Source organism: Oncorhynchus kisutch, unplaced genomic scaffold (genome assembly GCF_002021735.2).
Source record: "Oncorhynchus kisutch isolate 150728-3 unplaced genomic scaffold, Okis_V2 Okis09a-Okis19a_hom, whole genome shotgun sequence".
NCBI lineage: Eukaryota > Metazoa > Chordata > Actinopteri > Salmoniformes > Salmonidae > Oncorhynchus > Oncorhynchus kisutch.
In genome coordinates, this window is record NW_022261985.1 from 16,601,097 (window position 1) to 16,620,771 (window position 19,675).

The window sequence follows — 19,675 nt, forward strand, 5'->3', positions numbered from 1 at the left end:
CCAACCCCAGTAGGACCCCAGGCAGCTCAACCAACCCCAGCAGGACCCCAGGCAGCTCAACCAACCCCAGCAGGACCTCAGGCAGAACAGAGGACCTCTCTGTGCAGAATAACTCCTCTAGAGGACTCAGGTTCCCACCAGAACAACTGGAAGTCTCCATAGGTTCACTCCTCTTATGTGGACAGACGGGTCCTTTCATGGATTTATATCCAATAACGTCTATCTGTGTCGGCCTAGAATTATCCAGACAGACACTGTACTGAAGTGGTTGTCTGAGGCATCCATCTAAAAACACAGACATGTCACGTCTCAAGTGGCCTATACATAGACTACACACGGATTCTACTGTTGCCAGGTAACCAATGAGCACCAACAACACAGGACGACAGAAGCAAGTCAAACATGGTCACAGAAACATCAATGTCAGTTTGGAAATGCTCAACGTGCAAAACCTCTAGACAGAATGTGTTTAGACTACAAACCAACCCGGAGAACATTGAAAATGGGTGTTGAGTGTTGGTAAATTCAACAGTTAATTCCACTACAGTAGCATATTTATCCTCCATTGTCTTCCAATCTGAAAACGTTGTGAAGACACGCCTGTTTTCTGAAGAATTGCATTATGGGCCCAAACAGCACAGAAAGAGTGTCCACTGCTTGTATACTTTGTATTTTGGGGAATGTAGTACGACATCCTGGAACGTTTGGTTTACCAACTATATCCATACGACAACCAATAACAAAACCATATACTCAGTTTACCTCACAAATAGTACAGTTAGTATGAGTATTGAACACAGCTCAGGTCTGAGTACAGCTCAGGTCTGAGTATTGAACACAGCTCAGGTCTGAGTATTGAACACAGCTCAGGTCTGAGTATTGAACACAGCTCAGGTCTGAGTATTGAACACAGCTCAGGTCTGAGTATTGAACACAGCTCAGGTCTGAGTATTGAACACAGCTCAGGTCTGAGTATTGAACACAGCTCAGGTCTGAGTATTGAACACAGCTCAGGTCTCGGTACTCCAGACTATTTCCATAGCTACAAAACAGTTGTTACTGACCGTGTGTAAATGTGAGTTGTGAATAAATCTGTGTTGATTCTAATGTCCTGGGGGGTTAATACAGACGTAGTGTGTAGCCGTAGCAGGCCCTCGCAGCGAGGCCAGGCCGAATCTGTAGCTCCAGGCAGCGAGGCCAGGCCGAATCTGTAGCTCCAGGCAGCGAGGCCAGGCCGAATCTGTAGCTCCAGGCAGCGAGGCCAGGCCGAATCTGTAGCTCCAGGCAGCGAGGCCAGGCCGAATCTGTAGCTCCAGGCAGCGAGGCCAGGCCGAATCTGTAGCTCCAGGCAGCGAGGCCAGGCCGAATCTGTAGCTCCAGGCAGCGAGGCCAGGCCGAATCTGTAGCTCCAGGCAGCGAGGCCAGGCCGAATCTGTAGCTCCAGGCAGCGAGGCCAGGCCGAATCTGTAGCTCCAGGCAGCGAGGCCAGGCCGAATCTGTTGCTCCAGGCAGCGAGGCCAGGCCGAATCTGTAGCTCCAGGCAGCGAGGCCAGGCCGAATCTATAGCTCCAGGCAGCGAGGCCAGGCTGAATCTGTAGCCCCACTCCTTCCACTGAGTGGATCAAACAGGCGGCACACATGTGAGCCAGACACCCACCAAGACCCATTAACACACACTATAACAACAAGCGCCTGTTGGAATCCAGCTCAGTCTCTTACCCCCCTCATTTTTTACAGGGAAGACGCAGAGCCGAGCCGACACACACAGGGCCGGACCCCCCCCCCCCCAAACACACTGCATGCCAACATGGCTTGGCTGTTACCCTGTGTAAATAGCTGCCAGTAACTTAGAAGATAAAGGACTCCAATACCTCCCTCTGGCAGGCCATGGAGAGAGGAAAGCCGCAAAGAGAGGAGGGGGGGGGGGGGGGGGGCAGAGAGAGGAGGAGGGAGCGGGGGGGGTTATTACGTGTAGTCTGGCCCAGGAGTGTGAAGGTGAACGGAAAGGCTCTGGAGCAACGAACCGCCCTTGCGGTCTCGCCTGGCCGGTTCCCCTCTTTCCACTGGGATTCTCTGCCTCTAACCCTAATACAGGGGCTGAGTCACTGGCTTACTAGGGCTCTTTCATACCGTCCCTAGGAGGGGTGCGTCACTGATGTGATCTTCCTGTCTGGGTTGGCGCCCCCCCTTGGGTTGTGCCGTGGCGGAGATCTTTGTGGGCTATACTCGGCCTTGTCTCAGGATGGTAAGTTGGTGGTTGAAGATATCCCTCTAGTGGTGTGGGGGCGGTGCTTTGGCAAAGTGGGTGGGGTTATATCCTTCCTGTTTGGCCCTGTCCGGGGGTGTCCTCGGATGGGACCACAGTGTCTCCTGACTCCTCCTGTCTCAGCCTCCAGTATTTATGCTGCAGTAGTTTATGTGTCGGGGGGCTAGGGTCAGTTTGTTATATCTGGAGTACTTCTCCTGTCCTATTCGGTGTCCTGTGTGAATTTAAGTGTGCTCTCTCTAATTCTCTCTCTCCCTCTCTCTCTCTCTCGGAGGACCTGAACCCTAGGACCATGCCTCAGGACTACCTGACATGATGACTCCTTGCTGTCCCCAGTGTACCTGGCCGTGCTGCTGCTCCAGTTTCAACTGTTCTGCCTTATTATTATTCGACCATGCTGGTCATTTATGAACATTTTAACATATTGGCCATGTTCTGTTATAATCTCCACCCGGCACAGCCAGAAGAGGACTGGCCACCCCACATAGCCTGGTTCCTCTCCATGTTTCTTCCTAGGTTTTGGCCTTTCTAGGGAGTTTTTCCTAGCCACCGTGCTTCTACACCTGCATTGCTTGCTGTTTGGGGTTTTAGGCTGGGTTTCTGTACAGCACTTTGAGATATCAGCTGATGTACGAAGGGCTATATAAATACATTTGATTTGATTTGACTGGGGGCAATTAATCTCAGCTAACGGACGACTAGGGGCCATTACCCTCAGCTAACGGACGACTAGGGGCCATTACCCTCAGCTAACGGACGACTAGGGGCCATTACCCTCAGCTAATGGACAACTAGGGGCCATTACCCTCAGCTAATGGACAACTAGGGGCCATTACCCTCAGCTAATGGACAACTAGGGGCCATTACCCTCAGCTATAGGGTGACTAGGGGCCATGTTTTTAATGCGGGGGGGTGGGCTACACGTGTTACTTGAGGAGAGAGTAGGCTTCAGCTGAGAGGGGGTGAGGTGTGTATGGGAGCTCAGGCCAGCCCACCAGTATGGTCCAGCATCCACAGTATCAGATTCCTCTTGAAGCCTTTGTCTGACTTCACTCTCGGGCTACCCATAGGTTCACCTGGTCAGCCCAGCACAGTAACACTAGTCCCCTCCAGTCTCCACAGCCTCACCGTGACCCTCCTGGGAGAATCAAACTGCCCTCAGTCACATCCTGAGGGCTTCCAAAGAGACCTGAGCCCAGTAACTAGCCTAAACTAATAGTTCACATTCATTAGACTGCTGCCCCCCCACCTATTTAGGTGAGACTGGATCCCATGCCCCCCCCCCCCCACACACTTGTTTAGGTGGGACTTTGGGCCATGACACAGTCATAGCCCCCCCCCCCACCCCATGTAAAATATTAAATGAATAAGGTAAAGTTTTTTGGGGGGCGGGGCTATGACAGTATATTATAAAATCAGTCTGCCAGTTCTTTTCAGTATATTTACTAGAAATCAGTCTGCCAGTCCCTTTGACACAAATCAGTCTGCCAGTCCGTTTGACAGTCTATTTACTACAAATCAGTCTGACAGTCCGTTTGACAGTCTATTTACTACAAATCAGTCTGCCAGTCTATTTACTACCAATCAGTCTGCCAGTCCGTTTGACAGTCTATTTACTACCTATCAGTCTGCCAGTCCTTTTGACCATATATTTACTACAAATTAGTCTGCCAGTCCTTTTTCAATGTGAAGGAGGTTTGAAGAGACTGAAATGCATCAGAAAGGTATTGGGAAGACTCAGGCTCTCATGTTGTCTGATCTTGTGGGTAGAAAACAAGGACATCAGGGATGTTGTTTCCCCCAGTCTGATTTACTGCCTGGTCTTATCCACTCTGTTCTAATGAGTCCTGTGTGGCCTTGTAGAGTCTTATCTTTCAGGGTCAGAATATTTTGTAGCTTAAAAACAGATCAAAAGAATAAAACCCTTTAGTTGGGGAACACCGCCCTAAACACAGCCCGGACAACGCCCTAAACACAGCCCGGACAACGCCCTAAACACAGCCCGGACAACGCCCTAAACACAGCCCGGACAACGCCCTAAACACAGCCCGGACAACGCCCTAAACACAGCCCGGACAACGCCCTAAACACAGCCCGGACAACACCCTAAACACAGCCCGGACAACACCCTAACTACAGAATGGTCCAGATCCTACCAATATAACACCCTAACTACAGGATGGTCCAGATCCTACCAATATAACACCCTAACTACAGGATGGTCCAGATCCTACCAATATAACACCCTAACTACAGGATGGTCCAGATCCTACCAGTATAACACCCTAACTACAGGATGGTCCAGATCCTACCAGTATAACACCCTAACTACAGGATGGTCCAGATCCTACCAGTATAACACCCTAACTACAGGATGGTTCAGATCCTACCAATATAAAATCTACCTTTAAGTACTCTGGAAGAATTGGCCCGCCAAGCGCATTGATGTAGTTGAAGTCGGAAGTTTACATACATTTAAACTCAGTTTTTCAGAATTCCTGACATTTAAATCTTAGCAAATATTCCCTGTCTTAGGTAACTTAGGATCACCACTTTTATTTTAAGAATGTGAAATGTCAGAATAATAGTAGAGAGAATGATTTATTTCAGCTTTTATTTCTTTCATCACATTCCCAGTGGGTCAGAAGTTTACATACAGTCAATTAGTATTTGGTAGCATTGCCTTTAAATAGTTTAACTTGGGTCAAACATGTCGGGTAGACTTTCTATGGGATTGAGGTCAGGGCTTTGTGATGGCCACTCCAATGCCTTTACTTTGTTGTCCTTAAGCCATTTTACCACAACTTTGGACGTATGCTTGGGGTCATTGTTCATTTGGAAGACCCATTTGCAACCAAGCTTTTACTTCCTGACTGATGTCTTGAGATGTTGCTTGAATATATATACATAATTGTCTTGCCTCACGATGCCATCTATTTTGTGAAGTGCACCAGTCCCTCCTGCAGCAAAGCACCCCCACAACATGATGCTGCCACCCCCATGCTTCACAGTTGGGATGGTGTTCTTCGGCTTGCAAGCCTCCCCCTTTTTTCTCCAAAGCATAACGATGGTCATTATGGCCAAACAGTTCTATTCTTGTTTCATCAGACCAGAGGACATTTCTCCAAAACGTACGATCTTTGTCCGCAGTGGCTCCTTCCTTGCTGACCTTTCGTGTTATGTTGACATAGGACTCGTTTTACTGTGGATATAGATACTTTTGTACCTGTTTCCTCTAGCATCTTCACAAGGTCTTTTGCTGTTGTTCTGGGATTGATTTGCACTTTTCGCACAAAAGTACGTTAATCTCTAGGAGACAGAATGCGCCTCCTTCCTGAGCGGTATGACAGCTGTGTGGTCCCATGGTGTTTATACTTGCATACTATTGTTTGTACAGATGAACGTGGTACATTCAGGCATTTGGAAATTGCTCCCAAGGATGAACCAGACTTGTGGAGGTCTACAATTTTTTTTCTGAGGTTTTGGCTGATTTCTTTCGATTTCCCCATGATTTCAAGTAAGGAGACACTGAGTTTGAAGGTAGGCCTTAAAATACATCCACAGGTACACCTCCAACTGACTCAAATGATATCAATTAGCCTATCAGAAGCTTCTAAAGCCACGACATCATTTTCTGGAATGTTCCAAGCTGTTTAAAGGCACAGTCAACTTAGTGTAAGTAAACTTCTGACCCACTGGAATTTTGATACAGTGAATTATAAGTGAAATGATCTGTCTGTAAGCAATTTTTGGAAAAATGACTTATGTCATGCACAAAGTAGATGTCCTAACCAACTTGCCAAAACTGTAGTTTGTTTAACAAGACATCTGTGGAGTGTTTGAAAAACAAGTTAACGACTCCAACCTCAGTGTATGTAAACTTCCGACTTCAACTGCAGCTCATTTCAGCTGAACAAAGACAATTTGAGTTTGAGATTTGGCAAGCAGACAGTTAAAAATGGAAACTATGTGACACACCTAACTGTATGTGACAGAGATAGTGTATGTCCCAGCTGGCTAGCCTAACTACTGAAAGAGACAAACCTATTATATCCACTCACCAGAGAGCACTGACTGGTGAAATGTCAACAACGTGTCAACAGCAGTGTCCACTGACCAGTACAGAGTAAACAAAGTGTCAACAGCCGTGTCCACTGACCAGTACAGAGTAAACAAAGTGTCAACAGCCCTCACGTCACCATTAACACAGCATCTAGCTGTGGGTCCTGGTCGTTCTACTGTATCAGCCCTCACGTCACCATGAACACAGCATCTAGCTGTGGGTCCTGGTCGTTCTACTGTCTCAGTCCTCACCATTAACACAGCATTTAGCTGTGGGTCCTGGTCGTTCTACGGTCTCAGACCTCACCATTAACACAGCATCTAGCTGCGGGTCCTGGTCGTTCTACTGTCTCAGCCCTCACATCACCATTAACACAGCATCTAGCTGCGGGTCCTGGTCGTTCTACTGTCTCAGCCCTCACATCACCATTAACACAGCATCTAGCTGTGGGTCCTGGAAGAGGCAGTTCTACTGTATCAGTCCCCACCTCACCATTAACACAGCATCTAGCTGTGGGTCCTGGAAGAGGCAGTTCTACTGTATCAGCCCCCACCTCACCATTAACACAGCATCTAGCTGTGGGTCCTGGAAGAGGCAGTTCTACTGTATTAGCCCCCACCTCACCATTAACACAGCATCTAGCTGTGGGTCCTGGTCGTTCTACTGTCTCAGCCCTCACATCACCATTAACACAGCATCTAGCTGTGGGTCCTGGAAGAGGCAGTTCTACTGTATCAGCCCCCACCTCACCATTAACACAGCATCTAGCTGTGGGTCCTGGAAGAGGCAGTTCTACTGTATCAGTCCCCACCTCACCATTAACACAGCATCTAGCTGTGGGTCCTGGAAGAGGCAGTTCTACTGTATCAGTCCCCACCTCACCATTAACACAGCATCTAGCTGTGGGTCCTGGAAGAGGCAGTTCTACTGTATCAGCCCCCATCTCACCATTAACACAGCATCTAGCTGTGGGTCCTGGTCGTTCTACGGTCTCAGACCTCACCATTAAGGTGTCTCAGCCCTCACATCACCATTAACACAGCATCTAGCTGTGGGTCCTGGAAGAGGCAGTTCTACTGTATTAGCCCCCGCCTCACCATTAACACAGCTTCTAGCTGTGGGTCCTGGAAGAGGCAGTTCTACTGTATCAGCCCCCACCTCACCATTAACACAGCATCTAGCTGTGGGTCCTGGAAGAGGCAGTTCTACTGTATCAGTCCCCACCTCACCATTAACACAGCATCTAGCTGTGGGTCCTGGAAGAGGCAGTTCTACTGTATCAGTCCCCACCTCACCATTAACACAGCATCTAGCTGTGGGTCCTGGAAGAGGCAGTTCTACTGTATCAGTCCCCACCTCACCATTAACACAGCATCTAGCTGTGGGTCCTGGAAGAGGCAGTTCTACTGTATCAGCCCCTACCTCACCATTAACACAGCATCTAGCTGTGGGTCCTGGTCGTTCTACGGTCTCAGACCTCACCATTAAGGTGTCTCAGCCCTCACATCACCATTAACACAGCATCTAGCTGTGGGTCCTGGTCGTTCTACGGTCTCAGACCTCACCATTAACACAGCATCTAGCTGTGGGTCCTGGTCGTTCTACTGTCTCAGCCCTCACATCACCATTAACACAGCATCTAGCAGTGGGTCCTGGAAGAGGCAGTTCTACTGTATCAGTGGGGTCAGAAGAGGCATCCCACTTCTCCCCAAAGAATGCAAGAGTCTCTGAGTCCAAAGGGGGACACAGCACCACCTTGTAAAATAAAATCCTGCAGACAGACACACTCTCACATAGGTCCCTGAACCTCCAACCTGTACCGTCCCCTAACGTTCTAGTATCCTCCAGCCTGTCCCCTAACGTTCTAGTATCCTCCAGCCTGTCCCCTAACGTTCTAGTATCCTCCAGCCTGTCCCCTAACGTTCTAGTATCCTCCAGCCTGTCCCCTAACGTTCTAGTATCCTCCAGCCTGTCCACTAACGTTCTAGTATCCTCCAGCCTGTCCCCTAACGTTCTAGTATCCTCCAGCCTGTCCCCTAACGTTCTAGTATCCTCCAGCCTGTCCCCTAACGTTCTAGTATCCTCCAGCCTGTCCCCTAACGTTCTAGTATCCTCCAGCCTGTCCCCTAACGTTCTAGTATCCTCCAGCCTGTCCCCTAACGTTCTAGTATCCTCCAGCCTGTCCCCTAACGTTCTAGTATCCTCCAGCCTGTCCCCTAACGTTCTAGTATCCTCCAGCCTGTCCCCTAACATTCTAGTATCCTCCATCCTGTCCCCATCGTTCTAGTATCCTCCAGACGGACGGATACGAGGGAGAAGCTCTTGGTTTTAGGAACCTTGGTCCCCCCTCCCCCCAGTCAAAGCCAGGTCCAGGTAGTTCTACTGAGCACTACTTTACTTCAGGTTTTCAGGTACTCACCCTCTCCCCGGGTCCAGAGAGATGGCTCGGGGTTGGTCCAGGTCCTGCCAGAAGAGAACTCTCCGTAATGATCCATCCAGCTCGGCCACCTCAATCCGATTGGTCTCAGAGTCCGTCCAGTACAGCTTCCTGCCTAACCAGTCACAGGCCAGGCCGTCCGGGGACGCCAGCCCTGATACAACCACAGTCTGGGCGGCCACCGCCGAGCCGGGCCCTGATTGGTTGAAGGTGGTGCATTTGATTGCCTCCTCGCTGACGTCACTCCAGTAGACCAATCCCTGAGCGTATACGTAGTCCACAGCGGCGGCGTCCTCCAGACCGCCCACCACCACCGTGGCGTTGGCCCTGCCGTGGGCCGCATCCACCAGCCGCAGGTCCCGTCGGTTGGCATAGAGCAGGAGGGGTACACCTGGTGGGGGAGGGGGTAGGGGGGGGTCAGACAGAAATACTATACAGTACATAGAGCAGGAGGGGTACACCTGGAGGGGGAGGGGGGAGGGGGTAGGGGGGGGTCAGACAGAAATACTATACAGTACATAGAGCAGGAGGGGTACACCTGGTGGGGGAGGGGGAGGGGGAGGGGGAGGGGGTAGGGTCAGACAGAAATACTATACAGTACATAGAGCAGGAGGGGTACACCTGGTGGGGGAGGGGGAGGGGGAGGGGGGAGGGTCAGACAGAAATACTATACAGTACATAGAGCAGGAGGGGTACACCTGGTGGGGGAGGGGGAGGGGGGAGGGGGTAGGGGGAGGGTCAGACAGAAATACTATACAGTACATAGGGCAGGAGGGGTACACCTGGTGGGGGAGGGGGAGGGGGTAGGGGGTAGGGGGGAGGGGTAGGGGGAGGGTCAGACAGAAATACTATACAGTACATAGAGCAGGAGGGGTACACCTGGAGGGGGAGGGGTAGGGGGTAGGGGTACACCTGGTGGGGGAGGGGGAGGGGGGGAGGGTCAGACAGAAATACTATACAGTCCTACATCACCCCTACTACAGTACTACAACACCCCTACTACAGTACTACAACACCCCTACAGTACCCCCCCCCCCCCCCCCCCCCAGAGAGAAGAGGAACCTGCCAATCTGAAAACTGGTGACTACCACCACATGCCAACATACCCCAACAACCACCACTTGCGAGCGTATCGCTGAAGGCTTCTTCCCAAGTGGCCCCCTACACCTGGGCGGTGTTCAAAGGTAGTGCACTAGAGGGAATAGGTGTCCATTTGGGACAAACGCCAAGGTCAAACTGCAGCTCCGTGCCTCAGACTATGTGCTTCTGACTGACTGACTTGGGGGGGCGGGGAGGGAGGGGGGTCAGAACATGGGGCAGCTCACTGAAGTCCGACAACACTGATACACTATGACAAGAGCAAATCGAGGGGAAATTGCATCTTCAGGACACAAAATGATTTGTTGTTGTTAACAGGAACTTTGCAGTATGTTTTTTTTAACACCAGTAGAAATGGTTGGCTATCTGAAGGGCCCAAGCCAGCCGGGGGCCAGACGGCCGGGGTCCAGACAGCCGGGGGCCAAGTCAGCCGGGGTCCAGACGGCCGGGGTCCAGACGGCCAGGGCCCAAGTCAGCCGGGGCCCAAGTCAGCCGGGGTCCAGACAGCCGGGGGCCAAGTCAGCCGGGGGCCAGACAGACGGGGCCCAAGTCACCCGGGGCCCAGACAGACGGGGCCCAAGACAGCCGGGGCCCAAGTCAGCCGGGGGCCAGACGGCCGGGGGCCAAGTCAGCCGGGGCCCAGACAGCCGGGGGCCAAGTCAGCCGGGGTCCAGACAGCCGGGGCCCAAGTCAGCCGGGGGCCAGACGGCCAAGTCAGCCGGGGGCCAGACGGCCAAGTCAGCCAGGGGCCAAGTCAGCCGGAGGCCACACAGCCGGGGGCCAAGTCAGCTGGGGGCCACACAGCCGGGGACCCCCGGCCCCTACAGGGACCCCCCGGCCCCTACAGGGATATAACACTACAAACAGATTAAAAAATTTCTAGAGGCAGCTTGTACTTCAGACTGAAACGTCTCTGAACAAGGTCCAAACTTTAGTTATCCTCCATGTTGTCTTGAGACCAGTGCTTTTCTGATCCAAACACGCCAGTCCTCTCCGATCCAAAAACACCCGTGATTTCTCAGAACAGTTGAATGGAAGTTGAACCACTTTTCCTTTCATCCACATCATCCAATATGGCTGCCAGATGGCGAGAGGGTCTAGCCTACTGTAGCCAGTATTACTGCTCAATACTACTCAGACGTGACTACCACTATCAAAATCACATCGGGAATAGAGTCATTTGGGATGCAGACTATGGGCCCGGGACTATTATAGGGAATAGGGGGCCATTTGGGATGCAAGCCTATGGGCCCGGGTCCAAGGTAGTGGACTATTATAGGGAATAGGGGGTCATTTGGGATGCAGCCTATGGGCCCGGGTCCAAGGTAGTGGACTATTATAGGGAATAGGGTCATTTGGGATGCAGCCTATGGGCCCGGGTCCAAGGTAGTGGACTATTATAGGGAATAGGGGGACATTTGGGAACCACTGAATTCAAAACCACCCAGACTAGACTGAAAACATTCTCATCACATAGTATCTGAAGACTAGTTTCAGAGTACACGGTGATAAACCCATTTCCCAATGATAGTCTAGCTATGCCAACTGAATAGGAAGTGCACTAACGTCACTGAACGGCAGTAGCAAACTGAATAGGAAGTGCACTTCACTGAACGGCAGTAGCAAACTGAATAGGAAGTGTACTAACGTCACTGAACGGCAGTAGCAAACTGAATAGGAAGTGCACTAACGTCACTGAACGGCAGTAGCAAACTGAATAGGAAGTGCACTAACGTCACTGAACGGCAGTAGCAAACTGAATAGGAAGTGCACTAACGTCACTGAACGGCAGTAGCAAACTGAATAGGAAGTGCACTAACGTCACTGAACGGCAGTAGCAAACTGAATAGGAAGTGCACTAACGTCACTGAACGGCAGTAGCAAACTGAATAGGAAGTGCACTAACGTCACTGAACGGCAGTAGCAAACTGAATAGGAAGTGCACTAACTTCACTGAACGGCAGTAGCAAACTGAATCGTCTGCACACCGGTGTGGTAGTTAGACCCTATCTGATTCTACCCAAGTCTTGAATAAACTAAAGTCTACATTTCCATCTCGTAGGTGATTTAAACCTTTTAAATCAAAAACCAGGGAAAGGCAAAGATATGATGGGTGTGACTGCTGGGAGAGATACTTCCCCTCCATAGTTTAACACAGTGACCTCCCCTGCCTTACCCTACTAGAAAGATACCTTAGGTTTATGTGAGAAGGAGACGCAGTCCAGATTGAATGAGGCGTATGTGAGAAGAGAATGAAACCTAGTCCAGATTGAATGAGGCGTATGTGAGAAGAGAATGAAACCTAGTCCAGATTGAATGAGGCGTATGTGAGAATGAAACCTAGTCCAGATTGAATGAGGCGTATGTGAGAATGAAACCTAGTCCAGATTGAATGAGGCGTATGTGAGAATGAAACCTAGTCCAGATTGAATGAGGCGTATGTGAGAATGAAACCTAGTCCAGATTGAATGAGGCGTATGTGAGAATGAAACCTAGTCCAGATTGAATGAGGCGTATGTGAGAATGAAACCTAGTCCAGATTGAATGAGGCGTATGTGAGAATGAAACCTAGTCCAGATTGAATGAGGCGTATGTGAGAATGAAACCTAGTCCAGATTGAATGAGGCGTATGTGAGAATGAAACCTAGTCCAGATTGAATGAGGCGTATGTGAGAATGAAACCTAGTCCAGATTGAATGAGGCGTATGTGAGAATGAAACCTAGTCCAGATTGAATGAGGCGTATGTGAGAATGAAACCTAGTCCAGATTGAAAAAGGCGTATGTGAGAATGAAACCTAGTCCAGATTGAATGAGGCGTATGTGAGAATGAAACCTAGTCCAGATTGAATGAGGCGTATGTGAGAATGAAACCTAGTCCAGATTGAATGAGGCGTATGTGAGAATGAAACCTAGTCCAGATTGAATGAGGCGTATGTGAGAATGAAACCTAGTCCAGATTGAATGAGGCGTATGTGAGAATGACACCTAGTCCAGATTGAATGAGGCGTATGTGAGAATGACACCTAGTCCACATTGAATGAGGCGTATGTGAGAATGAAACCTAGTCCAGATTGAATGAGGCGTATGTGAGAATGAAACCTAGTCCAGATTGAATGAGGTGTATATGAGAATGAAACCTAGTCCAGATTGAATGAGGTGTGAGAATGAACCCTAGTCCAGATTAAGCTGCCGTTGCAGATTGTGTGAACAAGGAATCCATGATTATTTGAACAGATGTTTCTACAGCCACCAAGCAGTGGAAAACTAATATTTAAGAGCAAATAGGCCTTGACGTATAGCTGGTGTATAGCTGGTTAGAGAACTACAATCCACATTAGCCTAGTTACTTACAACACTTTGCCAAATGAACGTCCTCTGTTCTAATGTGGTCCATGCAGTATCATGGTCTAACTAGTTAGCTACTTTTAGATAATTCACTTGCAATTAGTTGTTAGTTACTCTTAACAAATGAAGTATGCAACAAATGTGTCTTGTCTGTGGAGGCACCTTTTAATGGAACATATGCAGTCGACGTTATTGTTAGCCAGTGTAGCTAGCAGACTTAGCTAGGTATCAGGGTGTCTCTCTGGATGGCTAAGATAGTTCAACTAAATCACAACAGTAACTGTAGAAAATACCTGCCGTGGCTTCAACAGGTGTGGAAATAATACAAACAACTAGTAAAAATAATCATTAACTTAACAAAAATTTTACAAACCAACAAAACAGTGGAAAAAAAGACTAGTTGGTTACAGGAGATATAGGTAGCAAGGAGCTGTGTGGAAAACACTGTTGTAGTTAGCTAGTTACAGGAGATATAGGTAGCAAGGAGCTGTGGGGAAAACACTGTGTTGTAGTTAGCTAGTTACAGGAGATACAGGTAGCTGTGGGGAAACCACTGTGTTGTAGTTAGCTAGTTACAGGAGATACAGGTAGCTGTGGGGAAACCACTGTGTTGTAGTTAGCCATCCTGCTAACGTTAGCTAGTTACTCCTTGATGATGAGTAAATCACATCCCCTTCACTGGGCCCCACTAATGAGCAAACGAGGCCATTGTAAAGAAAGAGCCCCAAATCTGGACACTAGGATCCCCACCTCTGGAAACCATACACCCCCAACACCACACAAACTTTCCACGGAAGGAAAAATACATCAAACAAGCAAAAAGATCAAAACTCACCTCTTATTAGTAAAGAAAAACTACACAACAACACAGTCCGTAGCACGGCGCCCATCTTTCTGCCTTGTTCTCACCCCGGCCGCTCCTGTTCAGCGCCTGGTCCGCATCGCTGTGTTTCTATTCCTCCGACGGAACTGTTATATTGGAACAATATTCGGGGTTTTGTTTCTGGCTACAATGTAACTGGGATTATTCTCAGTTCCATTCTACTACGCCGGGGGGGTTGTTTCTGGCTACAATGTAACTGGGATTCTTCTCAGCTCCATTCTACTACGTCGGAGGTTCCAGGCTCGGTGGCGCTGCGATTCATTCTCCTGCCTGAGCGCAACGTCTCCTTCCGCCCCGGGAGCAGAACATGCCAACCCTCCCCCTCCTGTACCTTCTCTCCTTCCCCTCCGTCTCTTTCTCTGCTGCCTATTGTTGGACTTGATTACATGCAGCCTCTCTCGTCCAGCGGATTTCAACACATTCAAAATCGCTACGGTGGCTGATAAAATCACGCAACCGATAGGTCAAGACACTTGTTCTCGGTCGAAGACATTAAACCTGGTCTAATACAACAATTGTTTGAGTGTGAAAGAAACACATTCCGAAGGGACTATTTTCTGCCGGAGCACTCGGTGCTTCGGTTTAGAATAACATACCCCTATGACCCTGCCTCGGCTGCTGGCCGGATCTCCTTTCACTCCTCAGAACAGAGGAAGGAGCAGAGAGGGGGAATGGTATTATCATGCATTATATACTGAACCAAAATAGAAACACAACATGTAAAGTGTTGGTCCCATGTTTCACAAGCTGAAATAAAAGATCGCCAGAAATGTTTCCATAGAGAATTAAAATGCTTATTTCTCTCAATTTTGGGGCACAAATTATACATCTTTGTTAGTGAGCATTTCTCCTTTGCCAAGATTATCCATCCACTTGACAGGTGAGGCATATCAAGAAGCTGATTGAACAGCGTGATCATTACTCAGGCGCACCTTGTCCTGGGGAAAATAAAAGCCACTAAAATGTGAAGTTTTGTCACACAACACAATGGCCACAGATGTCTCAAGTTTTGAGGGAGTGTGCAATTGGCATGCTGACTGCAGGAATGTCCACCAGAGATGTTGCTAGAGAATCAAATGTTCATTTCTCTGCCATAAGCTGCCTCCATTGTCATTTTAGAGAATTTGCCAGCCCAGGACCTCCACATCCGGCGTGTTCACCTGCGAGATCACCTGAGACCAGCCACCCGGACAGCTGATGAACCTGAGGGTGTGCAAAAACAAAGAATTTCTGCACAAACTGTAAGGAAACCGTCTCAGGGAAGCTCATCTGCGTGCTTGTCATCCTCACCAGGGTCTTGACTGAAGAAGCGTGCTCTTCACAGATTAATCCCGGTTTCGACTGTACCGGGCAGATGGCAGACTTATGTCATTGTGTGGGCGAGCCGTTTGCTGACGTCACGAGATGTCGTGACGAGATCCTGAGGCCCATTGTCATGCCATTCATCCTCCATCACCTCATGTTTCAGCATGATAATGCTGAAGCCAAGTCGCAAGGATCTGTACACAATTACTGGAAGCTGAAAATCTCCCAGTTCTTCCATGGCCTGCATCATCACCAGACACGTCACCCCATTGAGCATGTCTGGGATGCTCCGAATAAACGTGTACAACAGCGTGTTCCAGTTCCCGTCAATATCCAGCAACTTGGCACAGCCATTGAAGAGGAGTGGGACAACATTCCACAATCAACAGCCTGATCAACTCTATGTGAAGGAGATGTGTCATGCTGCATTTGGGAAATTGTGGTCACACCAGATACTGACTTCCATTGACTGATTTCCTTCAGTGAACTGTAACTCAGTCAAATCTTTTGAAATCGTTGCATGTTGTTTATATTTGTTTTCCTTATTAGGTCTGCACGGCCATCCTGGATTTGCCTGGGTCTTGTTGCCACAAGACTAAATGTAATTGATTGTTGACTTTGTAAAATATGACTAAAAGATGCAATTATTGTTAGATAGGTTATGATTGGTTATGGGCATGGATGGGTCCCTGAAGATGACTCTCTTTTGGCACTGGTAGAGGCACTGGTAGAGGGACTGGTAGAGGCACTGGTAGAGGCACTGGTAGAGGCACTGGTAGAGGCACTGGTAGGGGCACTGGTAGAGGCACTGGTAGGGGACACTGGTAGAGGCATTGGTAGAGGGACTGGTAGAGGCACTGGTAGAGGGACTGGTAGAGGCACTGGTAGAGGGACTGGTAGAGGCACTGGTAGAGGCACTGGTAGAGGCACTGGTAGGGGCACTGGTAGAGGCACTGGTAGGGGACACTGGTAGAGGCACTGGTAGGGGACACTGGTAGAGGCACTGGTAGGGGCACTGGTAGAGGCACTGGTAGAGGGACTGGTAGAGGCACTGGTAGAGGGACTGGTAGAGGCACTGGTAGAGGCACTGGTAGGGGCACTGGTAGAGGCACTGGTAGGGGCACTGGTAGAGGGACTGGTAGGGGAACTGGTAGAGGCACTGGTAGAGGGACTGGTAGAGGGACTGGTAGAGGCACTGGTAGAGGCACTGGTAGGGGCACTGGTAGAGGGACTGGTAGAGGGACTGGTAGGGGCACTGGTAGGGGCACTGGTAGAGGCACTGGTAGGGGCACTGGTAGAGGGACTGGTAGAGGCACTGGTAGTGGCACTGGTAGGGGCATTGGTAGGGGCACTGGTAGAGGGACTAGTAGGGGCACTGGTAGAGGCACTGGTAGAGGGGCTGGTAGAGGGACTGGTAGAGGCACTGGTAGAGGGACTGGTAGAGGCACTGGTAGAGGGACTGGTAGAGGCACTGGTAGAGGGACTGGTAGAGGCACTGGTAGAGGGACTGGTAGAGGGACTGGTAGAGGCATTATCTCCTTCAGCAGAGGCATGCATTCATATAAAAACACATTCTACATCACATTCATATATTCTTCTCATTATTACGGCCAATTCAGGAGGGAACCTTCTCTGCTCAACATCTGAGTTGAAATATTGAGAAAAAGATTTCTGGATAATCATCATCTTGTGTGGAACAGACCATCCAGTCCAATAGAGTTATAGGCCAACTAAAGGATGATCCAGTCCAATAGAGTTACAGGCCAACTAAAGGACGATCCAGTCCAATAGAGCTACAGGCCAACTAAAGGACCATCCAGTCCAATAGAGTTACAGGCCAACTAAAGGACCATCCAGTCCAATAGAGCTACAGGCCAACTAAAGGACGATCCAGTCCAATAGAGTTATAGGCCAACTAAAGGACCATCCAGTCCAATAGAGTTACAGGCCAACTAAAGGACCATCCAGTCCAATAGAGTTACAGGCCAACTAAAGGACGATCCAGTCCAATAGAGTTACAGGCCAACTAAAGGACCATCCAGTCCAATAGAGTTACAGGCCAACTAAAGGACCATCCAGTCCAATAGAGCTACAGGCCAACTAAAGGACGATCCAGTCCAATAGAGTTATAGGCCAACTAAAGGACCATCCAGTCCAATAGAGTTACAGGCCAACTAAAGGACCATCCAGTCCAATAGAGTTATAGGCCAACTAAAGGACGATCCAGTCCAATAGAGTTACAGGCCAACTAAAGGACCATCCAGTCCAATAGAGTTACAGGCCAACTAAAGGACCATCCAGTCCAATAGAGTTACAGGCCAACTAAAGGACCATCCAGTCCAATAGAGCTACAGGCCAACTAAAGGACCATCCAGTCCAATAGAGTTATAGGCCAACTAAAGGATGATCCAGTCCAATAGAGTTATAGGCTTCACCAACTAGGTGAACAATCTGCCGATGTGCCCTTGGGTAATGTATTTGACCCTAATTACCCCTTTTAAGTTGCTCCGGATAAGAGCGTCTGCTAAATGACTCAAATGGAAATGTAGCAAACGGGACAGGATCATAACTGTGTGTGTGTGTGTGTGTGTGTGTGTGTGTGTGTGTGTGTGTGTGTGTGTGTGTGTGTGTAAGACAGAGAGAGAATAATTTTCAGTTTCTAGAACTGTCAAGACTTCCGAAGTCGGCTCCTCTCCTCGTTCGTTCGGCGTTCGTCGTCATCGGCTTTCTAGCCATCGCCGCTCCATTTCTCATATTTCCATTTGTTTTGTCTTGTTCCCTACAAACCTGATTTTCATTCCCTAACCACACTGCATGTATTTAGTCCTCTGTTCCATTTGTTTTGTCTTGTTCCCTACAAACCTGGTTTTCATTCCCCAACCACACTGCATGTATTTAGTCCTCTGTTCCATTTGTTTTGTCTTGTTCCCTACAAACCTGGTTTTCATTCCCCAACCACACTGCATGTATTTAGTCCTCTGTTCCATTTGTTTTGTCTTGTTCCCTACAAACCTGATTTTCATTCCCTAACCACACTGCATGTATTTAGTCCTCTGTTCCATTTGTTTTGTCTTGTTCCCTACAAACCTGATTTTCATTCCCTAACCACACTGCATGTATTTAGTCCTCTGTTCCCCTCCACGTCTTTGTGTGAAATTGTTTTTATGTTATGTGGGTATTGTTACGCGCCAGACTTGTTGTCTGTTGTTCCGTGTTTGGGCACATTTATGTACTTTTGTTCTTTCGTTGGACCGGAATAAAAAAGTGTGCCTGTTCACTACACTCTGCTCTCCTGCCCCGGACTTCTCCTCCAGTACAAACCCTGAATAACAAGAACGAACAACAACTGTTATATTTTGACTGCAAAGCTTCGTGTGTTTCTTTATTACCAAACCACTTCACCGTGAGATAAAAGTAGATTAAAATACCACCACAAACATTATTCAAAAATCACATTTTTTTATTTTCTTACAAGAATTCAGCTAATAAAACGTCTAATCCCAAAGTGATTGGAAAGCAACACTTCACAAAACAAGACCAAACTACACACCTTACAAATTATCTAAGCAATACCAGTAATAAACAAGGTTATCATTTTGTGCAAAATTATATTAAATTTGGCTCCATGCTCCCGAGTGGTGTGACGTGGTTTAAAAGTGACTGCGCTGCATGCCAGTAAGAAGTCAGTAGTGGTTTCTAAGATAGCTGCGCCGCCTTGTGGTACATCGTGGTATTACATGAATGCTGCGCCACCCTGTGGTACATCGTAGTATTACATCTAACCTACCAGTGGGCATTTCTCCATTCCACTCAGTCAGTCAGTAATCTCACACATTCCTTCTGTATAAGTGAATACTCACACAGTACACAATACAAATCGACTTATGAAAATAGTGTGCGACCAGTGTCATCTACCTATGAAAACAATCCTACCATTTAAAAAGAAGTGTGTTATATCAAAAACATAGGATACCATAGTGCATCAGATTGTACAAGATTTGCATCCATCATTGTGTTCGTCCAGAACTCTGCCAGAAGCAAAGGAATTACCCCACAGTATACAGCACAGTGAAAAACACATGTTTAAAGTCAGTCAGACATTTAGATTGGAGTTGGTGATTAGAAACAAGCAGTCCACAGACGTCATCATATGGCTATAGATGGTTAAACATGCAGAAGAGAAAGGCAAGTCTTATTGTACCTAACACACTGTGCAGTTGTTCCTCTTTAAAAGGTCTCTGTCAGTTGTTCCTCTTTAAAAGGTCTCAGTCAGTTGC

The 19,675-nt window shown here is 48.5% G+C and overlaps 2 protein-coding genes across 2 annotated transcripts in view; both read right to left on the reverse strand.

Moving 5' to 3' along the window:
• Nucleotides 1–14,723, reverse strand: part of LOC109886112 (low-density lipoprotein receptor-related protein 6) — a 74,184-nt gene extending 59,461 nt beyond the window's left edge. The window contains exons 1-2 of the mRNA XM_031815204.1: nt 14,046–14,723; nt 8,749–9,157 (exon numbers count right to left, since the gene is read on the reverse strand). Coding sequence (XP_031671064.1) covers nt 8,749–9,157; nt 14,046–14,100 — 464 coding nt within the window. The 5' untranslated portion in view covers nt 14,101–14,723. The remainder of the gene's footprint in view (nt 1–8,748; nt 9,158–14,045) is intronic.
• Nucleotides 14,724–16,067: 1,344 nt separating this feature from the next.
• Nucleotides 16,068–17,986, reverse strand: LOC116360513 (platelet binding protein GspB-like). The gene has a single exon (XM_031815206.1). It carries the CDS (start codon nt 16,953–16,955, stop codon nt 16,068–16,070), a length of 888 nt encoding a protein of 295 aa, XP_031671066.1. The 5' UTR covers nt 16,956–17,986.
• Between the last annotated feature and the right edge of the window lie 1,689 nt (nt 17,987–19,675).